This window comes from Sebastes fasciatus, chromosome 2 (assembly GCF_043250625.1).
Source record: "Sebastes fasciatus isolate fSebFas1 chromosome 2, fSebFas1.pri, whole genome shotgun sequence".
Taxonomy (NCBI): domain Eukaryota; kingdom Metazoa; phylum Chordata; class Actinopteri; order Perciformes; family Sebastidae; genus Sebastes; species Sebastes fasciatus.
Genome location: NC_133796.1, coordinates 25,366,554 through 25,386,246, shown reverse-complemented (window position 1 = coordinate 25,386,246; position 19,693 = coordinate 25,366,554). Strand labels below are relative to the sequence as shown.

The window sequence follows — 19,693 nt, the reverse complement described above, 5'->3', positions numbered from 1 at the left end:
ACTTTTCACATTTTGTTATGTTGCAGTCTTATGCTAAAATTTCCCACACCGATCTACCCTCAGTACCCCATAATGACAAAGCAAAAACAGGATTTTAGAATTGCAAATTTATTAAAAGGAGAAAAAAAAGATGAAATGTCACATTGACACGAGTATTCGGAGCCTTTACTCAGTACTTAATTGAAGCACATTTGGCAGCGATGACAGCCTCGACTCTTCTTGGATATGACACAACAAGCTTTGCACACCTGGATGTGGGGATTTTCTGCTATTCTTCTCTGCAGATGAGATGGTGGCCGTTGGTGGACAGCCATTCTCAATCTCCTCTGTCTGTAAGCCAGTCCTGCGTTGTCGTGGCTGTGTGCTTAGTGTCACTGTTGTCGAGTCTCAGTTCATGAACACTCCAGACAAGGTTTTCATTAAGGAGATTGTTGTACTTTGCTCTGTTCAGTTTCCCATTAGCTTTGAGTCCCCACCACTGAAAAACACCCCCACAGCATGATGCTGCCACCACCACGCTTCACCGCTGGGAAGGTATTGTGAAGGTGATGAGCAGTGTTTCCTCCAGAGATGACGCTTAGAATTGAGGCCAAACTTCAATCTTGGTTTCATCAGGTCAGAGAATCTTGTTTCTCACAGTCTGAGAGTCCTTCAGGTGATTTCTTTGCAAACTCCAAGCAAGCTTTCACTGAGGAGTCTTCTGTCTGGCCAGAGTGACCATCACGTTCCTGGTCACCTCTCTTTACCATGAAAGCTCTTCTTCCCCAATTGCTCAGATTCTGGAAAGAGTCCTGGTTGTTACAAACTAAATTCCGTTTAAGGAATATGGAGGCCACTGTGCTCTTAAAGACCTTCAATTCAACATAATATTTTGAATCCTTCCCCGGATCTGTGCCTCGACACAATCCTGTCTCTGAGCTGTAGGCAGTTCGCTGTGTTGTGAGACCTTATATAGACAGGTGTGTGTCTTTCCGAATCACGTCCAATCAGTTGAATTCACCACAGGTGGACTCCAATCAAGCTGTAGGAACATCTCAAACATGATCAAAAGCAACGGGAGGCACCTGAGCTACATTTCAAGTGCATTAGCAAGGGTCTGAATACTTCTGTCTGTGTGATATTTCAGTTTTTTCTTGTTTGAAACATTTGCGAAAATGTCTAAAATCCCTTTTTTTGCTTTGTCAGATTGATGAAGGAAATGTGTTAAAACTATTGAACATAACAAAATGTGGAAAAAAAATGTGTGAAGGGGTCCGAATGCTTTCTGAATGCATTGTTTATATGTGTATGAATTGTGAGTAAACCTTGTGTAGCCTGTGAAGAGGGTCACAACACACACTAAATAAAAGATTTGCATTTATTCTGTAGACACCGGTAAACTCTAAATTCAATGAACATATTTAAAAAAAAAAAAAGAAGACATAATTCAAAGTCTTCACCTCCAAACAATTTGATAACAGAATATAGTGTACAGTTTGTTTTGATGAGTATTTTTTTTTCCCCCAAAAAAGATCAACAGATGCTGGAATGGAGGATTTGTGATCAAAAAGAAAAAACAAACAAAATCAATATCAAAGCAAATTCATCTTATAAAATAATCACTTATATAAAAAAAGAAATACATAAAGATTTTTTTGTTGTTGCCGTGTGCATCATTACTGAGCAATCCAAGTCTGAGGATAAACAACACCAGACACGAACAATCATTTCAACACACGTTCTGTTTGCCTTGCAGCATGCACAGCTCCTTTCCTCGGGGCCGATCACCCTTTAACTGTCTCGTTTACTTTTCCCGAGCTAACCACAACACTTTGCAACGAGCCCATTTTGTCAGTTGTCTCCAAATGATCCTCAATAAAACCTAATGCACATTAGATTAAAGGCCCGTGGTTTTGCATTTATTTTCCCTTGGCACACTGGACTAAAATCTTTTCAAATGTGTCCAGAAAAAAATCACCTGAGGCATGATCTGTGTCCCTAACCGGTGGTGAAGCATACGGGTCCTGTCCACCTTAACGTGGGTCGTACATGCTGGCCAGTTTCTGAAAGCGTGGTCCCCAGTCGTTGAGGTAGTCATAGTCCTGGTCTCCGTCAGAGCTGCCTGAAGCGATGGAGCTGAGGCTGCCTGCCAGAGAGCCCTCTCCCTCGTAGTCATAGATCAGGGCCGTGTCGTATGGAGGCACGTTGGGATCGTTGTCTGCAGCCTCCAGGCCCTGAGGGAAGAACAATTACAAGGTTGTTTAGTTGATAAGGGCAAAGCAAATGCCCCGGGAATGCTGTTTTAATTGTAAATGGACATAATCACACAGCTCTGGAGTCAAAAAGGCTTTATGCAACTTTTTCCACATATACACAAAAACCTGGAAACAGACTTTGATGTGTAAAATCAGTGTCGTTCGCCTCTAAGTATATTCCATAGGGGTGAAGGAAAAATCGATACAGCATAGTATCAATATGTTTTGCGTGGCGATATTGTATCGATTCACGGATGTCAAGTATCAATCTTTTATCTAACAAACTATTAACCTCTTAACAATCCGACGGTAAACTATTCTGTCTTTCAGATGCTGTAGTGGGCTCAGTCTTAAAGCTAGAGTGAAAATACTGGTATCATATGAAACTAAAATACCACTACTATAATCACCAACTATTTTGATAATCGATTAATCGGTTTGAGTATTTTTTTAAGAAAAAAAAGTTAAAATTCTCTGATTCCAGCTTCTTAAATGTGAAAAAATCCTGGTTTCTTTACTCCTCTATGACAGTAAACAGGATATATTTGAGTTGTGGACAAAACAAGACATTTGAGGACATCATCTTGGGTTTTTGGGAAACACTGATCAACATTTTTCACCATTTTCTGACATTTTATAGACCAAACAACTAATCGATTAATCAAGAAAATAACAGATTAATAAACAATGAAAATAATTGTAAGTTGCAGCCCTACTGATCACCATTGAAAATATAGGCATGTTTTTATCATTACAGCTCTAAACAAACCTTTAACAGCATCAGAAAACATGTCCTATAATGTAAGTTTAGATTCTGGTTTTGGCATTTAAAATACATTTTTGTTATGAATTTGAGGTGAAATAGGGTGATGGTAAAGCTTCTCACATCATTGATGTAGTCTTCGATGTCAGTGGGATCCGCTGGAGGCCTGCGTGGGTAGATAGGTGAGGGCAGGCTATGAGGGGTGTCCTTCCTGAGGGGCTGCTTGCCTCGAGGAACAGCAGACCCGGGGTAGTAGGACCCCGGGGTCGAAGGTGCATCAAGTGGGTTCCACAGCAGGTCGATGTTAAAGGCATTCTGCGAGGTGATAGGAAGAGGCTACAGATTTACTCTGCAGTGATAATATGCACAAACTGGATGGACCACAGGATGGTTCAGACCTCTCCTCCTGACTCGTGACCTGTGCGGCCTTACCTCGTCCTCCTCACCGCCGCCTTGCTCATCATAGTTGAAGACATTGTCACGGATGTCGTCTTCCGATTCCCCGACAAGCAGACCTGTTCCTTTCTTGATATGGTGGCGTCTCGTGCAGGTGGTCACCGCCACAGCCAAGAGGAGCAGCACTGCAATCAAACAGAGGGAACCCATCAAGTGTTAATTCATTAGTGTTTATCCGGTCATATACAGTTATTATTGATAAATTTGCCGATTTATCATTTAGTCTATAAAATCTCGGAAAATAGTGAAACATGTCCATCCCAGTCTGTCATGTTTTGTCTGACCAACAGTCAATAACCCCAAAATATTCAATTTAAAAATAATATAAAACTGAAAAAAGCAAATTATCATCATATTTGACAGGTTGAAAACAAAACTTTGATGGCATCTTTGTTTTAAAAATGACAAACGATTAATCAATCAAAATAGTTACCAATCACTACCAATTATTTTTCTGTCAATTGACTAATTGTTACATCTCTCTATCTTGTTAGTGAATGATATGATCTAGACCACCGGTTCCCAACCTGGGGATCCCGACCGACACTAAGGGTCGCAAAAGCTTCACGTTGGGTCGCAAGGCCTTCTTGATTTTAAAGGGTGTAAGACAACTTTTTAAAAAAATATACAGTTTGCCTATATCGCTATATTCACAGAGACTCCCCTCTCTGCTAAACAGCCTCGTCCTGCATTAGGAAAGTACACAGTTAAAACAACCAAAGAGCTGATAGAACAATGGCCAAGCGCCAGGAAGAAGAAAAAAAGAAGCCTATTAAATATGAATGATTGTTAAATTAAAAAAAAGACAGGGAATTATATTAAAGGTTCCTGAAAATAAGAGGAAAAGTGATGCAATAATCCCGGGATATAATCTGCTCAAAATACATCCAAATCCCTCGTTTTTACACAAACTTCCTGCAGTTATTGTGTTCACTATTTGGGTTAATTGTACAGTCTATCTGTTGTTCTGTTCTGTTATTGTTATGCATTGAAAATAATATGAAATATCTATAAAATATGTCACTTAGTCACTTAGTTTAGTTTAGTTTAGTCAGTTAACTCAATGATAGAAAAAGGATCGCTTAGGAAAAAGGTTGGGAACCACTGATCTAGACAACTTTTGCAACAGATTTATATCAAGCCCATGTTTTGTTTATCAAGCTGGAGATGCGATTATTTGTTTACTGAGCCACCAAAAAGCATATCTTCACGAGTTATTTAATTCAACTGAAAATAGCTGAAATTATAGGCTCATGTTTTTTTTATTTTTGTTGCAAAAAAAAACAAAAAACAAGATTTTTAAGACTGGATGATTCAAAATGAGACTTACAGAGTAGGAGTGCGATGCTGACCATGATGATGATGAGAGCGATGAAGCTGATTCCCACGCTGGAGCCGAGGACGGCCCCCGCCTCAGACTTACAATCTCCAAAGGAGTCACAGAGACACACGGTGACGTTGACCTGAGCGTAAGCGCTCAGAACTGGGCTGCCGGAGTCGGACACAAACGCTGTGACGGCGTACTCTCCCGCCTCCAGCTCTACGAGGGGCTGGAGCACAGCGTGAGTATCTGAGGAGGGAAGGAGAACGGTGTGAGATTAGGAGATTCGTGGGAACACCCCTCACGCCATCCTAACCCCTGATGCTTTCTCCTTACCGTTGACTTGAATAAAAGTCCAGTTGATTGACAGATCATCGGGTATCCCAAAGGCGAAGGGCGCAGCGTGCGGAGGGAGGTCTTCATCCACAGCGGTCACAACCAGACCAGACCTCCTGCGGCCTGCGTCCCTACAGACAGTGCCGCTCAGAGGGAAGAGCTGAGGGGGGAAGTCATTGGTCTCCTTCAGTGTGATGGCCACTGTGGCGGTGGTCGACACACCGCCAGCATCTACACAGGAGAACACAAATACACAGCGATGCCACATTAAGTCAAAACACTCGTCTATTATCTTTATGAAAGTGCAAACAAGTACATTTTGTTTTTTGATAAAGACTTTTTGTCATGTGCGGTCTAAACTGACCTGTAACCTTGACAACAGCATTGTAGATATTGTTTTTAACATTTGGAGATCGCATGTTAAAGGTTCTCCTGGCAGTAATGTCTCCTGTTTCTCTGTTGATGTCCAGCCACCTCTCGGGATCTCTGCTGATCTCATAACTGACACAGAGAGCAGCGTTACAGTCACAAACTGTCCAATTAGTTCACTCGCATTCATAAAAAACACAAAAATCCTCCTCTAGTTTTGTGTCATACCTCAGGTCAGAGAGGTCAGGGTCAAAGGCGATATCGCTTTTCAGTAAAGTCCCAGGAACCACAGACTCGAGAACCACAATCTGTATGGGGTCCTCCCTGAAACGTGGAGATTCGTTCTCGTTGGCGACAGTCACCACCACCGTAGCGGTGCTCACCGGGAGGTTGGGAGCCTTGTTGCTCAGACGATTGACATTTTCCACTGTCAGAATCAGGACGTATTCATTCTGGCCTTCATAATCCAGAGGCTGCATGACCAAACAGAGCAGAAGAGACTGTTTGTGGAAGGAAAACGTTGCACTGCACTTTGGTTGGACAATAAAGAATGAATGATAAATCTATAACAAATGCTCAAATTCCAGTCATTTACCAACCAGCCGCATAAATATACACCAAATAGGCATTTTTGTCTGAGAAACATGTAGTTTAAAACTTAACCACTAGAGAGTGTTGTTGACTCAATGCACATTTTGGGCAATACCAACAATTCTGAAAATTCTAATTATTCCTGCGCCCCAGAACAAATCAGTCAACATGTTTTCCTTAAGATAGAATACAGAAAATGTACGGGTTGTTCCCTCATCCACTTACTCTTGTCAATGTGACTTTGGATGCTTGTCAAAATGTGTGATGGATCCTCAACAATCTAACAAACTCTTCATACTGTACCTTCACCACGGTCAGAACGCCCTCGTTGGTGGCAGGATCTGTTCTGATGGCGAAGTTGCCTTCAGGGTCGTTGGAAATGAAGTACTTGGCCTCCCAGTTTCCCGTTCCACGATCATCTCTGTCTGTCACATTCACCCGGCCAATGTCATAGTCCTTCCTGTTCTCCACTGCTGTCATACTGTACTACATGTACCACACACAAAACACAGATCAAAAGATTCAACATCTAACCATTTAACTAAAGTGCAGTTAATTAAATAACAACTGATATATAGTAAACTGAGACTCACCGAGGCAGGGCTAAACTGTGGGGCGTGGTTGTTGATATCAGATATATGTATGATTGCCACACCTTCACGAGTTAGTCCCATGCCCCCCATATCAGCAACCTGCAGTTTTAATCGGAAACTTTGCACCACCTAGGACAAGAATACAGCACATATTAGTGAAGTGAACCATACTGTAATGATCTGCAAAAATCTGCACCTCAACCTGCGCGTTACCTCTCGGTCCAGGCCTACATCTCTCGTGTAGATGGCTCCTGTCTCGTTGTTGATACCAAACATCGTCTTGGTAACAGCGTTGGCAGGAATGCTCTCCTGGCCAATGATAGAGAAGCTCAGAGCTGCGTTTTCTGTCATCGGGTCATCTGCGTCAGTGGCCGACACTGACATCACTGAGGTGCCTGTCAAAAATAATCGAAAGCTTTGGTCAGCTGGGATCAAGTCGAGTCTAAATGCATCAAGAGTCAACACCTCTGTTATACTGTATACTGTAGTTTCAATGACACTTAAACAAACAGACAGGATTGGAAACGCGTTCAGTCAAAGCTACTTTATAAACTGCTTCAGGAAAACAATTTAAGATGGCTTTTAGGAACATTGTGGTTAAAGAAGGTAAGAAAATGAAAGGTTTGTAATGCAGTATGTAATACATCGATGTACCTGGGACTGAGAACTCAGAGACGGTGCCAATAAACTCTCTCTGGGTGAAGGCGGGTCTGTTGTCGTTCTGATCCAGCACCATTATCTCTATAGTGGTTGGATTCTCTAGTCTCTGTCCACTGGGGGACAATGCAAAGGCTTTCAGCTACACAAACACACAGACACAACGGAGAAATATTAATAAAAACTGCATTCATGAAATTGTTTTTTCTTACTAAAATCAAATCTCATAGGAAAACATCCAACGCTCATGGTGACTGTGGGTATGTCTGGAATCTGTGCACAACATTTGCTGGAAACGGTGGAAAGAAATGTGCAGGATGTTTGGTTACAGGTTACATCACAGTCATCTGGTCTGAAGTCTCTCCCAAGATGCCCATAAAGGCCCTCGGAAACTGACCTCTGGCTGTTTATACTAGTGTCTGAGACACTGATATATGCTTTAAGACAAAAACACGGACCTGAGCTGTGAAACGCGTTGTGTAAGGTCTTATTGATTTCATTGTGTTAAGTGCTTTCTCTTTGACTGTGCTTTAAAACACATTTCAAGTGTCTGGGTGATTTAAAAATGTGACTCCCATAAAAGCTTTCTCACCGTGAAGCTGTTGTATCTCTCTCTGTCCAGCGGCCGCTTGCTTCTGATTATTCCCGTTTTATCATCGATCTCAAACAGATTCTTGGGCTCCTGGTCCACCCCCGGCCCCTCCAACTTGTAGATCACTTCACCTGTAAAGATTTTGTCCGATTTGATCTAGACACACAGAGAGAGAGGAGATAAAGTTGGTGATCATCACAACCTCGTGGGAAGGTGGGGGAGCATTGTAAAGCATATGTCGTAACACCAGATGTGAGCATGCTGACAGATCGGGACCTTGAGACGAGAGTGTTTAAACTCACAGAGGGGCTTTGACTTATGGCAGGAAATGATATTCTGACTAATAATAGCAAGGAGTCTATATTTTATGCATTTTGTTTCCCCTTTCTTTCACACGTGGTCTCTGCTGCATTTTCATCACCATGTAAAAGAGGCTCTATATTTCTCCTTGTACGGTAGGATTTATATTTATTATAGGATTTATACACTCAGTGGTCGCCTGTGACAGCCTTAACACAACATTTACATTTCACATGTCTTTTAAACACTCGGTCTGTGCTGTGTGTGTAACTCTTCATCTGTGATGAAGACTCCAGTGACGCGCAATGAGTGCTCGGGCAGGGCCCATTTTGCTTCAGTCGCAATTGACCGTTAGCTAAACCCCTTCCCCACATAGAGATTGTCCGATCATATTTTCATATTTTATCATCAATTTTGGAGGAAATCTTTTACTGACCAGGAAGGACGCCATCAGGGTTTTTATGCCCCATGAAAGGATATCACATTGGGCCCCACCACCACAGGCTACGCCAACCCTGACCAATTACGGTAACCACACCTCCAGTACCCAATCAACCCATTCAAAGCTTTAAATAATGCTGCGTTCCATTTGAACTGGGAAGTCGGAATTTGAACTGGAACGCCCTCTGAAGTCAGATTTCCAACTTGGAAAATTGGACGAACCTATACGTTGGTGTCATTTATACCGGAGACGTGACACAGCTGTTATCCACTGATGACATTCATCTCTGAAAAGCTATAATTTGACATCTTTACCTGGACAAGGTCTTCGGGAACCTGCTTGCTATTCTCCGCCACTCTGATTGGAGGGATGATCCAGTCCCTCTTCACCCTGACCAATCCCTTGCCTTGGTTTCTCCATGGGTAAAGGGCCTCTTCCTCTTTCTGATGCGGTTCTGCAGAGCTCCACACCTGAAGGAAACAAGTACAGCATGAAACTCACAAAAGGAAGTAACAGGAACATCCAGGCATGGAGTATATAAAACGTATGTCAGTAAATATATATGTTGGTTCCAGTAATTCTCCGTCAAGGAAGACAAATTATGTCATTATGGATATTTGCAGCTGTTTAAAATCACGTCAAGAGTCTCCCTCGGTGCTATAACATTCCCAATGGTCTGAAGGAATGACTGTATGCTAGCTGTAGCACCGAGGCTGTCTGTAATGTGGAATTAATGGGAGTGTGGAGGGCAGAAGGGACGCGAGGCCACCGCCTCAGGTTTCACTCACTAATACATGTCTTTGTCAGCCTCCTTTGATCTGTGTGCAAATTCACCTCAGGACGAGGAAACACAAACACTCACACTCATTTCACAAGCCCTCCCTCACCACATCGCTGTCTTGACCGTGTTCACACACACAACACACATGTGAGAAACACACACACAACCACACACACACAACAGCTGTCGACTATGGATTTAGATCCTGTGCTTTCCCACCCGCATTCCCACTCACACTCACAAATTCCCCTTTATGCTCAGCTCTGCACCTGACTGGGAGTTTGGGATCACCTTACGGATCTGCTCCGCTGTAGGAATTCCACAGACACACTCATATACACGCTTTCCCACACACACACACACACACACACACACACACACACACACACACACAGGCTGATGTATATGCATGTGCATCAACAAAACACCCCACCCACACATATATATCCGTAAGTTGCTTCCGTCTTCTCTGTGGGAATTCACCGGATTCAGCATTGCTTCCCATATGTTTAACAGCTCAAAGGCTAAATCTATAGAAGCAGGAATACATGTGGATGTCTTAACTTGCCAAAAAGCTTTGTCTGTAACATGTTCTTTGTGTTTTCACTCAAATACAACTGAATCTTGATGAATGACCTGTTTCAGTAGATCTTTAAGTAATTCATAAATACATAAGCATCATAATGGATAGTGGGTAAACGTGAATATTTTGTGAATGGCCTGGGATCCCTGCTTTGTCTCTGGTGCAGTGATCTGATATAGTGATTCATTGGCATGCTGCTGGACAGTGCAGGGATGAATGGCAACCATGGCTGGCATCTGCTGGCTAAGCCAGAGGGCAGGCTAATCTTAGACCGTTCTATATTCCCGACCCCTGCCTATTTAACTTTTTGTATCCATCGTCATCTCCACTCTCGCAGTGATGTTTACACTCACATTCCAGCAGTGCATGTCACCCACACAAATTCATCCTTGTAGCTATCTACATCCATACAGACTTCTGCATAATATGAGCTCTCAAAGCTCCACTGGCATTGCACACATTCTGTCACTTAACCTCAACATGAATAACAGCTGCATCACAGTTGTATTTCCAAGTTTAGCGCTTTCTAAGTTTGCCTGATTTGTGGACACTTTAGCTCACATGAGAACCTTTTTGAGAACGCACACTCAGCCAGGTGCTGACCAGTGTGAGCTTCAATGCAAGTTCATCAAACTTAATAGCACATCCATAGACCTTGGGGGTGTAGCTAAGTACAACCGAACGCTGAATAAGACATTTTTGGTCGAACAAAATGTTGCAATTTACTTTCATGAACTGAAAACACACTGTGAAAGGGTTAAAGCGGACAACTCCCAGACCGGACAACACCGTGGTAGCGACCTGTCAATCACAAGGTAGTCACGCCCTAAAGCATGCCCTGCTTTATGGTCTATTTGACTCTAAATGGGACCATAATTTACTAAATGAACATCATGCTGTGTTGACGAAAACTTGAAACTAGCAATTGAGACCATAAACTCATGTTTACAATGTTTACTGAGGTAATAAATCAAGTGACTTCTATACAATCAGACTTCTTTTTGCAACCAGAGGAGTCGCCCCCTGCTGGCTATTAGAAAGAATGCAGGTTTAAGGCACTTCAGCATTGGCTTCACTTTTCAGAACCAGAGGTTGCAGCCTGAGCACATCGCATAACTCTTCTCCAGTAATGCACAATGCTTTAGCCACCAAATGAACAATAGGGAATTTAGGATGAATGTGTTATGATTAACTGCAGATTGACTTTGAAATTAGGGTAATCCATAAATGTGAAGAGATGGAAGAGACTTGAGTATACTGTGCAAAAATTAATTTGATAAAATTATGTTGAAAGAGAAGAAGAAGAATTTAAAGGTACAGTGTGTAGGATTTGGCGGTGTTTTTTCTAGTGGTGTGGTTGCAGATTGCAACCAACCGAGTACCCCTCCGCTCACTACAGCCTTTCCAAGACTGCAGTAACGAGAGCTGCCATGTGAAAAACTGTGGTAATGCCGCTCGCCTGGCTCAGAGGCCATCCTTACCATAATAACACTACTTTAGGAGCAACAGAAGTCAGACGGTGGCTGGCGGTACCATGGCATTCTGCGGCTCACGCTACTGCAGTTTCACAAGTGTATCTGAGAACTACGGTGGCCTTCAGGTAACATAAAACGTGAAAGGCTCTCTCTAGAACCAGTGTTTGGTTTGTTCGTTCTGGGCTACTGCAGAAACATGGTGGAGCAACATGGCGGACTCCGTGAAGAGGACCCGCTCCCTATGTAGATATACAGGGCTCATTCTAAGCTAACGAAAACACAACGATTCTTAGTTTCAGGTGAATATACACTAATAAAAACATAGTTATGAATATTATATTCTGCTAATAGATCCCCCGAAATGTTACACACTGCTCCTTTAACAAGAGTCCCCAGTCATGCTAGTGGCTCTGTTAGGCTTTACTAAATACTGATTAGTTCAGTGTGTTAGCATGCTAACATTAGCACTAAACATGCATTACAGCAGCAGATGATGGGAATATTAGTTTTGCAGGAAAAATGTTTGACCTGATGATGGCGCTAGAGGTTAAGGGATCACCAAAGTTAATACAATTCATCCGTAGGGGTTTGTGAATGTGTGTAACAAATTTCAGGACAATTCATCCAATGCTCATTTGAGACATTTCACTCAAATCTACAAACATAAACCTCAAGGTGGCGCTAGAGGAAAAGTCAAGGGATCACAAAAGTTGTTCGGATACATCATGTGGGGACCACGAGTGTCTGTAACAAATTGCATGGCAATCTATCCGACTGTTGTTGAGACACTAAAAGACTACAATGTCAACCTATTGGTGGAACTATAGGGGAAAGTCAGGGGATCATTAAAGTCAGCAGGATTATGAATGTTAGTACAACATTTCATATCAATCCATCCAATAGATATTTCAGACCAATGTGGTGGACCGACAGACGGACTGACTGACCAGCTACCTTCCCGACCTACATTGTCATCCCTAGAGCCGCTCTATATGGACTATAACTTGGCTAAAAATGGATATTCAACCATTTTAAAAGTTGGTTGTAATACTGAATGTTTTGTATTTATGATCATTTATATTTCTCTTGTGAATTTCTGCATCCACTAGGAGTAAATACTATTAGTATTAACATATTAATGTCTTGTATGTTTATCAATGGTGACCTATAAATCACACAACTGATCAATGGACTGTAAACAGTATCAGGAAACTGGAAACAAGCTCAAACACCACCCTGATGAATGCAAGAAATACACAAAACATTTAGAGAATAGAGCGTAGTTCACTGGAGTAAAGGTCTGCTGGGTGTTTTTAAGTTTGATGAACTAACGTGACCACCTTCACAGTTGCAGTTATACTGTAAATCAACTATTTTGTGGTAATGCTGAATGAAAAAACCCCAACAACAACAAAGTGTTGCCGTTTTTCCCGATTATAAAACATTAAGGGATAGTCAGAAAAGCTGGCCACCAGATAACAAACAACATTTCTTATTCTGCACACTTCTTTTAGTTTTCCCACACATCAGTGTCTTGTTCAGTCCCTTCAATCTGAATTGAAGCTGACTCTGTGTTCTGGAGAACGGCTCCACCAAGTATCTGCCACAGTTGTAATGTTTTTACCAGACCAAGTTGCGGTAACAGCAAAGTGTCATGTTACCAATTAGATCAATGACTGCCTTTTCTGACAGGCTGGGCGATGACACCACACACAGATTAACTGTTTTAGAAGCTTTTCCCAGATACTTTTACAACTTGGCCTTTCACCTCGGGCCCTCACAGAAGTAAGGACGGCTTGTTTGTGGATGATATGCCCTCACAGAAGAAAGCTCTCTGTTGGAGTGTTTACGGAGCTCGAGAAAGTTCAATTCTACCTCTCTGATGGCTTTAGAGAACAAAAGTGTATTGTCACATTGCAAGTAGTCTTCTGGTTCATTTGAAATACTTTACCTCAAGATATGTGCACTAAATTACCCCCTGCATCGTAGTCACTGTACTTATATTTATAGGAGACGATTGGTAATGATGAGCCTGAAATCACATGAATAATTATTTTTAATAAATCATTCCATAATATATAAAAATATGAACATATAAAATATGAATGCAATTATAAATGTATTGTTCAAAGAGAGATATTATCATGATACTTAAGTCACGATACGCTTTTATTGCGATTTTAAACATTTTGTGATATGCTGAGTAGTGCGATAAGATGTATTGCAATTTATTACCTTTTTTCAATTACAAATCATGCAGTTTGTCAACATCTGTTTTATCTAATAAGATACAGTTTTCACTCTGTTCATCTCAGAGTTTTCATTCACATCTTGAGGTCAGAGGTCAGGGGACCCCTTTGAAAATGGCTATGCCAGTTTTTCCTCGCCAAAATTTAGATTTTTTTCGTTTGATTCCTTAGGTTTTCTAGTTTTATATGATATCAGCGTTTTCACTCTCTTTATCTTTAAGACTGAGCCCGCTATGACATCTGAAAGACAGAATAGCAGCCGGGGCCTGCTTGTGGGCCATCAGATTGTTAAGAGGTTAATAGTTTATATAATAAAAGATCAATACTTGATGTACAGATATACAGGCATAAATATCAATAGGAAACACACTTCCATTTGTGGGAAGTACATGTGGTTGGCTACATTTGGTAAAAATACGAGCACTGGCCATAATTAAAGATGATGTTAATGTTATTTGTAGAGTACAACTTACTTGTTGCATTTCAAAACAGAAATAAAACATGTGAGATGTGTAGGGGGTTACATATCAGCTACACTCAAACATATAATGTAAGACTGTAGTAAACACACACACTAACATTCACCATGTGTTGATAACTGTAAAATTACTTTCTAAATTTTGCCACTGCTGCAAATGCATTAAATCTGTGACATTCATTCACAAAGCCATCAGAGCTGTCCACCTTCCAAGTATTGCTACTGGCACAAATGCATTACTACTCGGACACGCATTCACGAGCCATTACAGTTGTCCTTTCCGGCAAGCCTTTAAAACTACCTTAGTTATAGTGCATTTTAATACGGCAATGCAAATGCCTGTCACATGTTGCAAGCCATTAACGCTGATTGATATTTAGGTTGTTGGTACAAGTTTAAAGAAATGGTATATGGGTTGTGGGGGAGGTTTACACCACGCTACTAATGTGGACACATTATACCAGTTTGTCAGGCTTGCCGTGACATTTTCAGTAAGAGATATATTTTACCACAATGCTATCTGCCATCTTGTAACATTTGAATTTATTGGTAAAAGCACCCCCCTGAGATAACCCGCTGTCTCCGTACTAAATCTCTATTGGCCGTAGTGTCTCCTGTGAGTGGAACAGTCGTTCAAATAACTCAAGAACTCTTGTCCAGCCGAGAAGCTATGCCTGCGGCATTCCTGACAGTCCCTTCGGCCAGAGGGCTAAAGGTCGCACAGGTGTCCCTCTGGTCACTTCTGTTACTGGACATTCAACCAGTGAGTCAAAACAGTGCTGCTCCCACACCCCGACTATTTGCTAAGTCATGACTGCCTGGCATGGGCATGGACACCCTATTTATGGTGCCACTACGCATGTGAGTCCCCTTCGCAGCAGATGTCTGAGCTTTAGGAATGCTGAGCAAGGTTATAATATAAACTAGGTCTAAAAGTAGGACTCAATAAACATGGAGTTACTGAAAAAAATAGAAAGGAATGTTTTCTGACAACTAAAGTGGTGGATTAAATGAATGAGAATAACATAATCTATTTATTTAACAGAGCATGGGAAAGATTCTTCTTGAAAGAGGCACACATTTACTATCAATACAGTGAAAAACTGTTCCCCTCCTCTTCTTTCGCAGTATAAAATATACTATTTATACTATAAATGTTTGGCAAAAGAAACATAATCGTTAATTGGAATATGCCAGAACAAAAACACAATCTGTTTGAATTTTAAGTTTAAGTAGAGATCCCAAACTTTTCTGAGTTTCCAACTACAGTACATCAAACTGAATTTATATAATTGTTAAAGGGATAGTTTGGGTGTTTTGAAGTTGTATTTTAGCCACCTAAAAGAAAGGCCTCCCTAAAAAAATCTATCAGTTTAAGTGAACGCTATATTTAGAGTATTTTCGCTGGTTAACATTGCAGTGAGACAGCTATACAGTCTATGTTTACGATGGGGAACTGAAGCCGTAATCTATGCTCGGTGAGTTTGTTTGTGTTATTGTGTGACTTTAGTTAGTTCGGATTCACCAAAGTCACACAAGCAAACTTGCAAAAACAAACTAACCGATCCAGGCAGCGGTAGACCTGCAACCCCCGTGTTCTGCGAGGTAAAATTACAGTTTTTTTTAATGGAGTCTGGTGGCTTTGGTGAGAGCATAGGTACAGATACAACAACGTCAGTTCCCCGTTGGAAAGGGCTGAAAGCAGTGAAAATATAACGCACACTGATATCGATTTTTTTAGGTGAGCCTTTCTTTTAGGTGTCTAAAATATGTTTTGCTGCCGGCACCGTCACTGCAGTACATTACTTTGTTCCCGGGCCAGTACTCCTGTCTGTTTCTCCAAACTGGGGGTGTGCCGACCGCCATCTACTGTAGGTAAGACACTGACTATGGATATGTAGTTTAAAAAATGTTTTGACTGTATGTAATGTATTGAGGTCGTTTTGTGGTAACTAAAGACTGCCTTTTTTAAACATCTCATGGTACATGGGTTAATTAACTTATTCATTTGGGATACAAAATGGCACAAGTGACAAACCCTTGTCCAACCTTGTACATGACCTCTAAAACAACTGTCACCACTTGGTCTTTCATGTCTCAGTCCATAAAAATAAAAAAAGAAAGAACTTAACTGTTAAATTGACTATAGGTTTAACGATCGGGAAGTTGTCTCTCTACCCTTTGCTCCCTCTGAAACCCTAGTCAGTGTAAAACAGCCTGCAGGTATCCCCACCCAGCAGGACCTGTGATTCAGACTCTAAATCCTCTGACTGATTGTTTCCGATGAGTGAGACCTCAGCGCCAGCTGGCCGTTGCTACAGACTCTTGATTTGTACCCGATTTCATGGTTCAGAAACGGCCCACTCCTCTTTCCGCGAGGGGGATTATGAAGCGGGACAAATGGCATCACGTATGCATCTGGGAACAGCTGTGACTGCTGCTCACTCCTCAACACAACACACACCCAGCAGACCAGTTCAAAACACCAGCAGCTCACTGCAAATTAAAAGAGAACAACTGAAGGCTATCAGGTGATGCTGATCAAAGTCTTTGGATTGACAGCTGCTGATGGTTAAATTAATCTCTAAAAAATCAGGACAAATTTATATTTGTTTACTTCAATATGGACATGGAATGGTTTTAGAGTTTTTTTTTAGCTGTGATGTTGCAGCCCGATCTACGAAAAGGCGTGTGAATGACATGTGAATGTACAGAGTTAGTGAAGTAAAATAAAAAGACAAGCTTATGGCGGGCGGGAGGGGAGGGTGTTAATACACACATGTAAAATCCATGCCTCGGTGACAGTGCGCAACACCGGGGTCTGAAAAGTGAAGCCAATGAGGAAGTGCCTAAACATTATTTCTAACAGCCAGCAGGGATCGACTCCGCTGGTTGAAAAAAGAAGTCTGATTGTATAGAAGTCTATGAGAAAATGATCCTACTTCTCACTTGATTTATTACCTCAGTAAACATTGTAAACATGAGTTTATGGTGTCAATCGCTAGTTTCAAGTCTTCTTCAATACAGCATGATGTTCATTTAATAAATTATGGTCCCATTTAGAGTCAAATAGACCATAAAGCAGGGGATGCTTTAGGGCGGGGCTACCTTGTGATTGACAGGTCGCTACCACGGCGTTGTCCGGTCTGGGAGTTGTTTGTGTTTTCATCTTAGAGCTTTAACCCTTTCAAAGTGTGTTTTCAGTTCATGAAAATTAATTAGAACCTTTTTGGTTACCTAAAAATATCTTATTCGGTTGTACTTAGCTCCACCCTCTCATGTCACATCTGGTTGCAAAAAAACAAGATGGCAACGGCCAAAATGCCGAACTCAAGGCTTCAAAACGGCAGTCCACATGTTGGGATACCATTGGAGTCCACTAACGCTGCTGTTCCATATGAAGGAGTCATAGGATTTCAGAGCCACCTTTCAAGTCTCCACTATTTCACACTCAGAAGATAGACTTTTGGTGGAGCAGATTGTTTTCATCTAATAAAAATGACAATGTAAACAAACTGAAAGAGACACTTTTTGTAATTTGGGGATCTTGGCCTTGTAACACTTCTGGTATTTGAATGTGCAATTTAACCCCATATCCGCCTCACCACCGAGAGCTCAAGCAGTTCTCCGATATCTGCATCCAGCCTGAGGACTGCACCTTAAAGGTCATGCTTCAGGGTTTACAGGCCTTTCATGTCATCCACAGGGTTATTTATTTATGTTAAAATCATTACTGAGGTCCTGAGAATTTGACCGAAATATCTTTTGTGTAATGTAATTAGGAGCTTAGGCCTCACTGTGAGAAACTGGGTTTCCCCGAGGTTTCTCCCATGTTCAAAAGAGACAACATATATGTTCAGTGATTTTCTCCACAATTGATTAGCCATGGAATATCAACACCAACCACAAAGGCAGAATAAATTCACCATAAAGACTTTCAACACACTCACAGACACTGAACATTTGCAGTAACTTTTGACAACTGACAAAGTCAAAGACACTGCACTGATTGAGAAGATCTGAATTATTCATTTCTATCGCTACATCGGCAACATTTACAATGAATTATAAAGCACATCGTAGCAAGACTTCCCTCATGAATCACTGGAGCCAACTCACTCACTCACCCTCCCAACCTGGGCTCCATTACTTCTCCAAACAGAGAGAAAGACTGATGGTGGTTGGAAGTGCTGTTGGTAATAAGTCAGTTTACATTTTAGATCTCATAATGGCGTCTGCTGACAGGAGGATACTAATGATGCCCTGAGCCCTGTGTACACATCTGGAGTCTCGTCCTCCTCAAAACACTTCATCATCCTCTCTCCAACCAGGATGAAATGTTTAGATCAACCTCTGATTGCAGAGCCAGTTTAGTGGCTCTATTGATGGAAATCAGTTGATGTTTGGTTGAGGACATCACTCAGGTAAAGACATAAACTGTATATGTGAAGAGCGGGGCAGCTAAAGGTTATTCTCTAACCAGGATAACACTCTGAAAGGGCAGGAGTTGTTGGGCTAAACTTTGGGGGTAGGCTGAATCTAGATCCATACAGCAGAGGGAGGAGAGGGAGGAGAGGGGGGCAGTATCACACGGTACAGCTCAAGTGCAAGTGGAGTACCTTTACAGCAGCAGCCTATCCAATCCATAGGTTCGATTACTTGTTGTGGACACTTTTACAGCAATCAGAAAGTGGAGAGGGACACACTACACTAGCTCTTTTGCTCAGACACCTGTGCGCTAAGAGTCGACATTTACACTAAATCATCAACTGAAGATAATATTGTCCACAAAACACAGAAAAGACACAAAAGTACATCAACGCTCACATTAATCAACACATTTTGTTCATTTTAGTGAATGAAGAGACTTCTTACCTGACAAAGCACAGCGCCCAGCACACACACCATCAACATCCGCACCGCCATCCTCAGTACCTGCACTCACAACGAACAGACCCCTGATGACTGAAAGATCTGAGGCTCCTCCACTAAGAACTGGACTCCTGAGTGGCTCTACTGGGCGAAAAGGCCAAACTCTCCAACCCTGAAACCTGCCCCTCTCTTTCCTTCTCTCTATCCTCTGGCTCTTGCAGTCTCTCTCTCCTTCTCTCCCTCTTTCCCTCTCCCAGCGTCTGTCCCTCACAGCTCCTCCCTGTCCATAGCCGGGGTATGTCTCACAGTCGTGGGGTAAGGGGTTAGAATTTCAGCAGCGGCCCTCCCATGTACCCCAGCACATGTGCTGTCACTCACAGACCGATGAGAGAAAGAGAGACACAGAGGGAGAGAGAGGGAGAGAGAGGGAGAGATGGAGAGAGAAGCAGGGCAGCTGTTGGTGGTGTAGACAGAGACACTGTCTTTACCAGTTAAAAGTCAGCAAATGAGTAAACTTTAACACCTTTCAAAACAACAGTGCTTTACAGAGAGACAAAAAGAAAGAAGACAATATGTAAAACACGGACATACAAAGTAGGAA

The 19,693-nt window shown here is 41.9% G+C and overlaps 1 protein-coding gene across 1 annotated transcript; it reads right to left on the bottom strand.

Moving 5' to 3' along the window:
• Positions 1-1,343: 1,343 nt before the first annotated feature.
• Positions 1,344-19,388, bottom strand: cdh15 (cadherin 15, type 1, M-cadherin (myotubule)). The gene is made up of 14 exons (XM_074615398.1): positions 19,096-19,388; positions 8,969-9,124; positions 7,913-8,068; positions 7,318-7,462; positions 6,877-7,058; positions 6,664-6,792; positions 6,374-6,556; positions 5,708-5,952; positions 5,475-5,611; positions 5,111-5,341; positions 4,784-5,023; positions 3,430-3,578; positions 3,121-3,312; positions 1,344-2,213 (listed from the first exon to the last, which is right to left on the bottom strand). The coding sequence occupies exons 1-14, from the start codon at positions 19,144-19,146 to the stop codon at positions 2,013-2,015; spliced, it is 2,397 nt and encodes a 798-aa protein (XP_074471499.1). The 5' UTR covers positions 19,147-19,388; the 3' UTR covers positions 1,344-2,012.
• Between the last annotated feature and the right edge of the window lie 305 nt (positions 19,389-19,693).